Raw genomic sequence first — 13,353 nt, 5'->3', positions numbered from 1 at the left:
AAATATTAGATATCTCATTGATCACCAAATGAAATGTGTGCTTCTGCCTTAGGAATTGATTTTTGGCCTACCATCCGAAAATGAAGACAATTAAGAATGTCAGAAAAGTTTATTTTATATTAATTGCAGAATATACAGCACTACCATTTTATGATAGTGAGAATAACTAAATTAGTAGGAGAGGTTTACTGTGATGCAAACAAAGCTCTAATTGATGAACATTATATTTAAATATCAAATACAAACAGTACAACAATACATGAGTGGAAATTCTGCAAAGGTTTTAAAGTGCCCAGTACAATGAGTTTAGTAACATTAAAAGCGAAAATGTTTGCAGAACATGTAACTCCACTAAGAATATTGCACAGACAAGAGGTGCAAATACAAACAGCCATTTGGACTAATACCAATATTAGTTTACTTAACTTTTATTTTTAATTTGAAAAACTGAAGAATATGCATGTGTACACATATGTAAACAGAAACATATATGAACATACATGACTCTCAGCAGTGTACAAGATGCATGACTTGAACAGCAGGACAGTATTTCTATTTTAAAATATTTTACACTGTAACAAGTTTTATTTTACAGATAACAATCAGTAAATTACAGGAAATTTCACCACTTCACAATGTACTTTCTCAGTTAAAACTGAAAAAAAAAAAACAGTATAATACAGTACATGTTCCTAAGTGGATACCATACCCTAAATAGTCATTCTTAATTTTTTTAAACCTTCAAAATTAATCATATTGTACCTGCAAGATTATATATCAGAGTAAAAATATTTGTTGTTTAACTTTTTGAAATTGAAAATACTCTTTTTCAGGTAAGAGATGAACAAAAACAGTCAAGTTTTTTCCACACTGCATGCCCCAATTTCACATTTGTAATTTATGAAAACAATACTGAAGGGTAATATGTGGGCTTTTCTGTACACATGGAAGCCTTTAGCCATCATAATTGGTAAAAATGATCTTTGGACACATCTGCTACAATCAACCTTTTGACATTTGAATTGTACACTGACAAAACATTATGTATTGCTGTACAATTTTTTAAAACATTATATGTTAAGTTGAGCCTGAACTGACTGTAAATTTGTCGCCGCATTTCTACCTTTATCTAGACAATGCTTTCTGCACTAGATCCTGGGTACATGCTTACGTAGAACAGACGATAGCCTTTGTTTTTATTGTAATCTGTCTTTGGTCTAAGCATCACTTTTAAAAGCACATCCATATATACTGTACAGCGTTTCTGAACCTAGCCCCCTGGGACCCTCAGATAGTTTTTGCTCCCTCCCAGCTTACAATAGGGAGCAAAAACTTAGACTGTGTGTGGGTCCCCCTGGACCAGATTAAGAAACACTGATCTAGTGAACATAATCAAGTAAAACAATAAAAATGGTACTAGGCACTTTGACCTTTTTAACAAAATTATTTTATCATTGTAACCAATATAATTATGGCGAAATTCAACGTTCTGGAAGATACTACATGCCCAATAGGAAGCTTCTTTACATGAGTTTGCTTGCTCATTGAATTTAATCAAGGGAACCATGTCAAAGCTAGTTTTTTAATTGCATATGACTTGGCTGCATTCACCTAAGAAAGAAGAACACTTCACTACACACATAACTGAGCCACAGATTAACCAAAGTCAACCAGAAATAACATTTATAAAAATAATCTTTTGTAAGCATGAAATCTGACTAATCACATTGCCTTAAGCTACTCGCCCTGCTGTAAATGCCCTCACACACAAAATCAGGCCAATACTGCAGCACTTAAACTAAAAACAAGACCAAATGGCCCAAATGCAGAATTTACCATAATGTCGACACAAGAAGAGAAATGTTTTATAAAAATTGCTATGCAACCAATGCCAATGGATAAGAATTCCTATATTTACACAGGTTAGTAAGTGCACCTCATCAACATTATAAAATCAGAACTTAAAAAAACATACAAAGCATTATTTGTTGTTTAATGTCACAGTCACCAAAAAGGAAAGCAAAGTGTATAATTTATTACATATGCTATAATAGCATTATCCCACATTACAATCTATGAGGTATATATCTCCAAAAATTCAGGAAGGAACACACAGTCTGTGCTGCAAGTATGCCACAATTTTGCACCCATTTGGAGAAAGAACGCTTTTAAAACCTTTGGTATAATTTGACTTTGTTCTTTGTAGGATTGCATTGCACAGCACCACAGGGACGGATCCGGCATGGCGGCCCATTCAATGCTTGAGGTATTCACAGGGATAAAAACTACAGAGGAAAAAGGACAGAGCTTCAGGTTTTGCTTTGGTTCAAGAAAGGCACACGTCCCGCCGATATACCATAAAAACGTTTCCAACATCACTTACAAGTGGCCCTTATGAAAAATTGTAATATAATAATTTAAGCAATTCTTCCTTTCACATATTTGATCATTTTCCAAGTAATAGCTAGTGCTATTCATGAAATTATATGTGTGTTTTATATATACATGCATAAAACACAATACAGTCACATATATTTTATTAATTTAGAATGTGATGGACATGCATCCTAATTCGGGTGCTCCAGTCATCTCCTGGGACTGTGTCCCAGCTCATAGCAACTCTGCACTGGATACGCAGCTATAGAAGATTAATGATGATGATGATAATAATAATAATAATAACAATAATATGCACAAGGATGTGTGTGTGAAGTTCTGTGTGTGTAGATTTCCCAGAACAGTCCAAAAACATGCAGTTTGATGAATTGTTATCTCCACCACTGTGTGAGCATGAGTGCCCTGTGAAAGACTGGCATCCCATGCCAGCTGTACCATGGCTGGGCCTATGACCCTGTGTGTGTGTGTGTGTGTGAGTGGATGTATATACTTCCCCTAGTGCGACGACTATCTGTTCTCTGGGTTTTTAAAGAATATGTAAGTGGTTGTTAAAATGTATTAAATCGTATTTACTGTAGATGATGGGGTTAATCTGTCATTTAAGCAGAGTGCAATACAATATCAGAAAGGGACAGGGGGACACAGACTAATGAAATGAAACCATGGGCAACAAACAAATCTTTGGTATGTTTGACAAGGACTAGTTAGGATTAGAGGCAACTATTCTTAAGGGAACCCTTTCGTCTCCTTCCAGGGAGAGTCATTCATTATTTTGTTAAATAAACTTCGAATAATTCCAATAAGTCCTCAATTCAGTCGTCACAAAGGCAAATCTGAAATTCGAGACGCCATTCCTTCATTCATTCCACAGCAGAATATCAACAGAGTTGAAAAACAAGCAATGAAAGAAAACTTTATCAAAGGAATGTTATGACAAAAAAATAAATACATAATTTTTTCATTCTGTCAAAAATAACAGAACATGCATCTTTGATGCCATAGTATTATTCAAAAGCATAAATATTAATCCAAAAAATTAAGTCTAATTAAATTAACTAAGAACAATACATATATTCTAACAGACTATCATTGAGAATAAATAAATTGCGATAAAACTAAAAGAGTGTAATAAAATTAAAACAAAGTGAATAAGGAACAATTTTCAAAACATTTTGGCCACATATTTTTTTACTAAAAAATACATTAAAAATATATGTTGCAACCTCTGCTACAGAATCAGTTGTACCTATGCAAGTTCTGAGTACTGCTACTAGCACTAATCAATGAAAACTTTGGTTTTTATTTCACGTCATTCTTTGGGATATTTTCCTCAATACCATATCTCAGTAAGTAAGGAACGTTGCCATATCCATCATGTTCACAGCTGGCTGGAAGGCAGGGCCAGTGCTTTGGATCAGAGAAAGATGAATAGAATAAAGCTATTTAACCGACATTTCAGCAGTTTCCTACCGACAGATGTACTGTTTCTTGCTGTTTTTGGTAAATGAAACTCTAGGCTTTCTTTAATTAAGAATACCCCCAGGTCATTTCCAAACATGGTAGTGAGGAATCAATGCAAAAATAATAACGTACTAAATTATATAAATATAAATTTTGTCAGCTTAGCTACTACCAAGTAACATGGACAGAAATCAACTGATAAGGATGGTATTCAGAATAATATATGCAAGACATATGCTATAAGCAAACATAGACTGTGGTGTGATTAAGCTGTAATAATGATTATTTTATTACACCTGATTATTTACACCTGATTGTTATCTATATAATAGTGTAGATTTCCATTGTTAGCAAGTTAAGATTGTGAAATATGCCGCAAAACAAATACATTATCATAAGTTATTAAATAACTGTTGAATCCCAGTGCCATGCTTGAAAACAAATGGTATTCTACCTTACAGTAGAGTATTAAAGTATATGTATACATTATACACAAATATGCATATATATATATATGGGTAGTTCAAACACAGACACAAATTCAAGAAATAACTGAGAGCATGACTGAATCTTTGGTATTGTAGCTGATGAGGTTTCTGTTAATCTTTTCCGTTTTCTTGAAAAGCTGCATAGGCACACGTCAAAGACAATATTCAACTTTGAGGGATATGGAACCTTGAATCGTGGAGAACACTCGAGAGGAAGCCACTGCAATAGCAAGTCTTCAGTGAATTCGCCAACTCCTGATCCACTTCCCCTGACACTTCAGGTGAAACTAACATTTTCGTGAAAACAGCCTGTCATCTCAGTCATTGCTATAAGAATTTCCTTCAACAGTTATTTTTTGTGGAGCAGTTAGGTACACAAAACACTTTCTTTGGTTTCGCTTAATTAATAAATAGAAAAAAGATTCAAAAATCCATAATAAACTTGCCTTTGGGTTTTATATATAAGGGAATCAGTTCTATAGAGGAGCTGTTTGCCGGCAAAAATCTGTCTTATTAAATCAAGATTGTTTATTGTATTTTAAAATGACACTTAGTAATATTAGTAGAGGCCCTTATAAAGTATCAGAAGTTATTTTAAACTTTGTTGGATAATTTTTTTCTTAAATCATTCAGCTGCCAAGTAAAATGAACATTTTGCATCATGCAGGGGAAATGTGCTTCAAGATTGTGCTCACATACTGTACTTTACCAGCTAGTAGATGTAAAATCAAGGAACACTTTGCATTACCTATATTCTGTCATTTAGGTATGTTACTGAACAAAGGAAAAACATCACTTGTGCTTGCATACCTTAGTATACGCAAAACTGTACATATTTCACGTGTACCTATTCTTGCAGTAGGGTGCGTGTTTTGATATACAAAATCTAAACCTTTCTCTCATTTTATAGTGTTTTTAACATGGTGTGATTGATTTTTAATGTGGAAAATACCCTTAATCATGAAGTGTTTCTTCATAACTCAACTACATACCCACTTAGCATAACACATACAGGGAGGTATAGCTATTTTAACTTTAAGCATACTGTACTGTATATAACGGTACCACTTTACATTAAGACTACCCTTATACAGGGTTTATCTTTTGGTTGTTAAACATGTAATACTTTGCAAATCATTAATAAACAATTATAAACAAGTTATAACGCAGTTTCATTTTATTAATGAGTTACAATCATTTATAAATAGCAAAGGGGAGCTTTAACGTAAAGTGGTACCCATGTAACGAATGGTCAGATAATTATTGGAGTATCAGTAGATTTGATAAAACTACAGTAAATCTGAAAGAATGATACACTTTTCCTTGGCTAAAGGAACATTTCATAATGAAATACAGACGGTCCCTGGGATATAATGGTCCAGGTCACGATATTTCGACTTTACGATGGGTAGATGTTTTTCACTTTCGGTACATTATTCAATAACTTACATGAGATATTCAACATTTTATTACAAAATAATGTTTGTGTTATTTTGCCCAACTATAGGCTACTGTAAAGTGTTCTACACGTGTTTTAAGGTAGGCTAGGCTAGGCTGCAATGTTTGTTAGATTAGGTGTACTGCATTAATATGCATTTTCCTTACTATATTTTTGCCTTACGATAGACTTATCTAAATGTAACCCCATTGTAACCTTGCGAGAGGCTGTATAACCAAGATACATTTTCAGACAGTTTTTCAGCTTAGAAGGATGTTGTGGCTTAGAGAGACAATAGTTAAGTACAGTAGCTGACATTGTTGCCAGCAAACAGCTCCTGTCCCTGCTACAACGGTGGGTTCTCGTATGTTGTGCTTCCCCCACCCGCGCCTAGACCTTCCAGAACAGGTCCATGCTCACAGTCACACTTTCCCACAAGTGCTGGAGGCGGAGGAGGCCGCCCCTGGACTTCCCTCATCCAGCCATTTATCCAAGCTACGTCGCCTGGCGTTCATGAAGAAATTACTGACGGTGTTGAGATGCAGGCCGAGCTGCTGGGAGATGGTGAGCTGCATCTCCTTGGTAGGGCGCCTGGTCTCCCTGAAGATGGCGACAAGGGTACGCCGCTGGAGGTCGGTAAAAACCAGGCGGGATTTCTTTGGTGTGTTGTTCCTGTCTTTGCTTATGTCTTGATCTTTTCTTTTGCATGCTTTCAGAAGAGAAATGGAAAGAATGAAAAGAGAAAATCAGTGGAGAAAGACGAGAAAAGCAAATTATAAGACAGCATTGTGTTATAGGAATCAATGTTGCAGTGTTATAAATATGGTAAATTGCAGTGTTATCTTCATTACCTTAAACTATACTTTTATTTGAAAAACATACTGCACAAGGACTTAAACACCTGAAAAGTAACCATCCATTCATCTTTCTACTGTTCATCCTAGACAGGGCCACAGGGACAAACTAGATAGCCTATATGTTCATTTGTTTGTTGTTTTATTTAACTTTTTATCGTACTTCTATCTTAAGACATTACAAATGACTAATTGTACCCATTCTTATGACTGGATGTTTTATTGGAATAAGAAGAGAAACTCTGACAGGACTTGAACTGTAAATCTTCAGATTACAAGCTTTGGCAACACATGGAGAGGAACCGGTGTTGTACCCTTAGGTTACTCCACTTTGCCCGCACTGATATCACCTGCAGTTCAGAATTGGTAATCTGCCTGATGCTAAGCAGGTTTGGGCCTGGCCGGTAGTTGGATGGGAGACAAACTAGGAAAGCTGGGTTGCGTCTGGGAAAGGTGTTGGTGTGGCAACAGGATCTCTCAGGCTCACAGAACTCACTCCCACAGTCATTCGCGGGGTAGGGGGCTCTCAGGATCACAGAGCTGGCAGTTGGAACTAAACCTATCGTGGAAATCTAAGTTTTGTCCAGAGACAATTTTATAACCCCCAGCTGGGGGTGAGTGGTCATGTTTGGATGAACAGCTTTTGGAGACAGAAAGTTAGAGGGCTTGGGCAGGAAATTGTATTAATACATGGGTTCATGCCAACACAGGGATCCATCTAGAAAGTGTCATAGGCCGGATGTAAGCGATCTGTTGGCTCAGGGCCCAATGACTCTGAGCAGGAGACACAAGGGAAAGCCAAAAAAATGTTGTATGAAAAGTATGGTGCTAACAAATAGTTTGGCTTATAATGTAGAGCTGAACTGAAATATGGAATTGTCCTTAGGACACTAAACGAGCACTGTAGATATAAGATGTTAGGCAAAGACACTATGGAGAACATGTTAAAGTCAACAACAAAACATGGCAAGACAAAGCTCTTGAAACTGCATTCTATAGCTGAAGTGTCACGACAGCTAGATAGAGTATATAACTCATCTAGCCCTGAAATAAGCGTATGAACCAGCTTTCATATTTTATGTTTTCTGAGATGAGTTCAGATGAACCCTGAGGGAGGGGGGTTAATCAGACTGTCAATAGCGGTGAAAAGGATCCTTCTGGAATTCGTGGTTGCCTCTATGATTCTTATACTAGAGTAGCAAGATTTTCTGGAGCAATGGATTGGATAAATGGTGAATTCCCCCTTAGATACACATTACCGTCATATTAGTTTTGTGTGTCTCCATAACCTTTCTGCTTTTCTTCCTTTTGTTTAGAAATTTGAATGGAAGTTGTATTTTTCCAAGGGATTTGTATTTTGCCAGAGACAGTCTTGATTTTCAGGGGAGCACAATGTTTAACCATCCCGTTAATCTATAACTGAAGTTCTCCTCTAAAGCATCACAGCATAATAATGTGCTATGAATAGCATCTCACCGAACTAAAGATGAGTGCTGAAAGTAGAGTTGGAAAACAAAGCATGTCCTGTGAAAGTTCAAGGCATAATCTGTTTGCAAAATTCAGAGTGCATGACATCACTGGACCAACGATGACTGCCAACATTATTATTGTGCTTGTAGGAGCAACCTGTGGGAAGGTCGTACCAAGCTGCTTGGACAAGTAGAGGCCTAATCAGCCTCAGGTGGGTTGCCTACTTGTGGCTGCTTGCTGTTTAAAAGAAAACAAACCTACCAAAATTTTTACCAATACAGTAAAGAATGGTACAATCCCTGGTGAACTGTAATCACCACCTTTAGAAGCAAAACTTACTCAGACATACAGTATTATAAAGACTAAATGCTCACAAGCCCTGTGCTGTTCCAGCATGTTAAATACTGCACTGATTTTCAACCTCTTATTGAGGCAGCCTACTGTTACTGTATTCAATACTGCCTTTTTACATTGGAAATGAAAATTATATCACCACTCACTAACAATGAGTGACATGTAAACGGTTGTGAAATACACAAAGATATTAGCAATGTTCCAAATAAATTAGATCAGAATCAGAGTGTTACAGAATTTCCTTTGAGCATATCAACAAAGGGATACTAATTATTGATTCTAGCCAGGCCTTTAACATAATCTTTTCCGCTATACTGGTCACAAAACTAGGGAATCTATTTCTCCAGCTTGTCCTTCTCCAGAAGTTGTGTATGTGAACTTGCGGTAACTTGCTCGCAAACGCCGTAAGTCTATTTTTTTGTTAAAAAATCCATTTTTTCCTGGTTCTTTTTCTTTCTCAAGAAAGACGACATAGTGAATAAAAACTAATATATGACAACATCCAATTATTTACATAATATTACCAAATGCACAAAGATCTCAAATACAGAATTTTAAATATAATGCTCCACACCCTAACCCCAATCCAGGGTGTTTCTCTCACCTATGCTGCCTTGGATAGGCTCCCCCAATCCCACCCCCCCCCCCCTCCCCCCAGACCCTACACTGAATAAGAGAATGATGAATGCATATCGCACATCCATAAATAACGTACATACCTCACATTTTCATGCCAGCTGTACACCGCATTCCACCACATCCCCATCACCTCGTCTGTCAGCCTCTTTGGTGGCCTGTAAAGGGGATTCGGCATGAGCCCACCAGAGACTGGCACAGTACCCCCAGGCAAGCATCCAAAACTAAATGCAAAGGTCTTTCCATCTGTAATTACTACAGTTTTACTTCTCCATTTATTGATTTTTTTTCTCATGGACTTTGCAACATCATATAACAGATATCTTATTTATGGGATTTAAATAGTCTTTAATTTCATATTCATATCATTGTGTGTTTCATTATTGTATTTATATACCAAGATTTGATTAATATAAAGTATTGTAGCAATTATAGAAGCCTTTATGCGGTCCCTTGGCCTATTGATGGTGGGGTATGCCTCTCAGTGGCTACCTGCTGGCAAAAGCAGTAAGCTAAGTTATATATACAGCAACACAACGCCTAAAATCTGTCTATTCCATTCCATTTCTGAATATACAAAATGCATGCTTTTGGGGAGTAAACGCTTAATATTTGATAACAACAACATACATACACACATTGAATTAACTTTAAACTGACAAGTAAATACCAACAAACTGCCTCTCTTTTACCAGAGGAAGACACATATTTTTGTGAGGAAATACGCAATGTGTGATAACTGAAACCATTGGTTCAAGACCAGGGGTGCGTTCCCCAAAAGCTGTGTAATGCTAAGTAGTTTGCACTTAATATCAATCGTTAATTGATCTCCTCACAAATGGTAACACACTTAAATATTCAACAACAATAAATATGCGCACATGAGAAAAGACTTAAAGGGTCAACATAAACTAAATGGATATTGCTAGAATAGAACACAATTATTATCTTACAATTATGGAAATATAAAGCTAATTTCACTCACTAGCACATATATAAGGTATACACTCATCTAAAGGATTATTAGGAACACCTGTTCAATTTCTCATTAATGCAATTATCTAATCAACCAATCACATGGTTCAAATGCTTCAATGCATTTAGGGGTGTGGTCCTGGTCAAGACAATCTCCTGAACTCCAAACTGAATGTCAGAATGGGAAAGAAAGGTGATTTAAGCAATTTTGAGCGTGACATGGTTGTTGGTGCCAGACGGGCCGGTCTGAGTATTTAACAATCTGCTCAGTTACTGGGATTTTCACGCACAACCATTTCTAGGGTTTACAAAGAATGGTGTGCAAAGGGAAAAACATCCAGTATGCGGCAGTCCTGTGGGCGAAAATGCCTTGTTGATGCTAGAGGTCAGAGGAGAATGGGCCGACTGATTCAAGCTGATAGAAGAGCAACTTTGACTGAAATAACCACTCGTTACAACCGAGGTATGCAGCAAAGCATTTGTGAAGCCACAACACGCACAACCTTGAGGCGGATGGGCTACAACAGCAGAAGACCCCACCGGGTACCACTCATCTCCACTACAAATAGGAAAAAGAGGCTACAATTTGCACGAGCTCACCAAAATTGGACAGTTGAAGACTGGAAAAATGTTGCCTGGTCTGATGAGTCTCGATTTCTGTTGAGACATTCAAATGGTAGAGTCAGAATTTGGCATAAACAGAATGAGAACATGGATCCATCATGCCTTGTTACCACCGTGCAGGCTGGTGGTGGTGGTGTAATGGTGTGGGGGATGTTTTCTTGGCACACTTTAGGCCCCTTAGTGCCAATTGGGCATCGTTTAAATGCCACGGCCTACAGTACCTGAGCATTGTTTCTGACCATGTCCATCCCTTTATGACCACCATGTACCCATCCTCTGATGGCTACTTCCAGCAGGATAATGCACCATGTCACAAAGCTCGAATCATTTCAAATTGGTTTCTTGAACATGACAATGAGTTCACTGTACTAAAATGGCCCCCACAGTCACCAGATCTCAACCCAATAGAGCATCTTTGGGATGTGGTGGAACGGGAGCTTCGTGCCCTGGATGTGCATCCCACAAATCTCCATCAACTGCAAGATGCTATCCTATCAATATGGGCCAACATTTCTAAAGAATGCTTTCAGCACCTTGTTGAATCAATGCCACGTAGAATTAAGGCAGTTCTGAAGGCGAAAGGGGGTCAAACACCGTATTAGTATGGTGTTCCTAATAATCCTTTAGGTGAGTGTATAGCGGGTGCTCAGGACAATGAAAAGCTGTATTTTGTGCGGTCAGGCACATGGGACTGAGACATTTCTTCGTATCATTTGAAGGAAGTAATCTACCACACAGTTAACCATAAAGTGTAAATGCAGGCGCAATGAGGCGCCGTAACGCTTTCTTAAATGATCATAATGCGTGAATTCCCAGCTTTGTCTTACAGTAGGGTGCCGAACAAAAACTCAAATAAGCTGTTATTTAGATATACACTCAAATAAAAACGGGACCAGCGACACAGATGATATGCAACGTAAAGTTCACCAGTTGGTTCTCCATTTTGCACAAGCTCATTGGCTATAAAAACTCCCACATTTAGATGATAGAAATTAACTCTGTCCTTGGGAACAAAACTGGCTAGCCTGATTTATTGCTAATGAAGGTTTTCATATATGACAAACCACAAGATGCCACTGCCTGAGCATGTCTGTTGAAATTAATTTCATTTAGAATGCCACTAGCCTTAGGAGGCTAGCGAGTTAATTTACAAGTTCTAGAGCACAGTACTGCTGTTTGCTAATCGTCCTATACTGACATTCAGTCAGCAATATATACCTATTTTACTGCATATACTAATACAATTTGCGCAGATCACCAAAGCAGCTTCTTTCCTTGGAATAATGCGAAGGATGGCGATAGGCTGTATTTAAAAGTATGTAAGCCTAGTGATGAACGTTCTTAAAATGACATTTTATTAAGTATTTTAGATACACAGAATACAATCTCTCAATCTATTTTGTTACAAATTAGCACACATCTCATTTTTTTTTCTTCCAAGCAAAATACAAATTACAAAATGCTCAAAAGGAAATGAATACGCATTTTTAATGCATTTAATTGAAATAGTCTAGTGCCTATTCTCAGAACACAGAATGTACCACTTCTTTATACAGTAGTATCGTCAAGTTCTTTCGATCGATGGATCTTAGCCAAGTTTTCTGTAGCCTTTCCGGCAGCTCTTTGGTCTCTTTGCCTTGATTTGTATGATCCGAAGGTATGCAGAAGAAACTTAGATTCGGGGTTTTCTTTCTGCTGTTGTCACTCGCACCCCGGTAAAATGGCCGCCGCCTCGTTTTTATTTATGCGTACCTTGAACAATGACATCAACTTAATACGACCCATTGCGCTTTGATCTTTGACTGTCCAACCACAGAGCCAGGATATCTTACATACTGTATGGGTGACAAGCAGATAATACCTTTCCATACAGCTGGCATAGCGAGACTCAGTGGTGACTGAGAAATACCCGAGGTCAGCCAATTCGTGTTGAAATGCTCCTGTTGGCTCCAGTTCAGCACACAGCTCCAAGAGGATAGCTTTTGGAAACCTATATCGATTTAGAAACCAGTCGTCATCAAGGGACAAGAAATCTGTAATCTCTGATTACTACTAATTCTTCCATTTGCAACGTCTTCTAACAACACCAAATCAGCAATTTTATTGTTACAGAGTGCTTACAAGGGCCTTAAATTTGTAAATGATATGCAATTAATTTCGGTGTATTTGATAAAGCCCGCGTCATGGATGCAAATATAAAAAAAAGTGGGAAACCACACAGAAACAGTAGCTCTGCTTTGATGCTGGACACCACCTGTTTACAGAAGCAGAAACGCGCGTACGTGTAGAATGAGGCTGCCGTGAGAATGTGCGTAGTGTTACGCCAAGTTTAATTTTTATACATCTCGACGTGAGAGTGGAAATGGGTGTACGCAACATTTTTCTGCGTATGCACTGTTTATACGTGAAGCCCCAGGAGTTACTCGCAGACAAAATACGAGCGTAAACAAACACAAACAACCCACTGTACTGAAACTGATGCCTAATAAATCAATTATACTGAATCTATTCCCCGTTATAAGAGAACATACTGTACCTGCTTTGTAGTCGATGACATCTTCCAACACGTTTAACTTGACTATTATAAAAAATCAAAATGTTACATTTATACACACTATATATCCCTACCAATCCATCCACCTATTTCAGTAATCAC

The 13,353-nt window shown here is 37.5% G+C and overlaps 1 protein-coding gene across 2 annotated transcripts in view; it reads right to left on the bottom strand.

Moving 5' to 3' along the window:
* Positions 1 to 183: 183 nt before the first annotated feature.
* The window catches only part of LOC111852607 (one cut domain family member 2-like), an 82,653-nt gene continuing 69,483 nt past the window's right edge, over positions 184 to 13,353 (bottom strand). The window contains exons 2-3 of one of the 2 annotated variants that reach the window (XR_011992417.1): positions 9,182 to 9,256; positions 6,380 to 6,493 (exon numbers count right to left, since the gene is read on the bottom strand). Coding sequence is in view for 1 of the 2 variants with exons in the window: in XM_072714645.1 (XP_072570746.1) it covers positions 6,207 to 6,493 (287 nt within the window). In the remaining variant the exon portion in view is untranslated. Of the gene's footprint in view, positions 6,494 to 9,181; positions 9,257 to 13,353 lie in introns of both variants that reach the window. The other variant, XM_072714645.1, reaches the window with a different exon arrangement.

The sequence above is a fragment of the Paramormyrops kingsleyae genome, chromosome 7, assembly GCF_048594095.1.
Source record: "Paramormyrops kingsleyae isolate MSU_618 chromosome 7, PKINGS_0.4, whole genome shotgun sequence".
NCBI classification, from domain to species: domain Eukaryota; kingdom Metazoa; phylum Chordata; class Actinopteri; order Osteoglossiformes; family Mormyridae; genus Paramormyrops; species Paramormyrops kingsleyae.
This window is presented reverse-complemented; position numbering and strand designations above follow the sequence as displayed.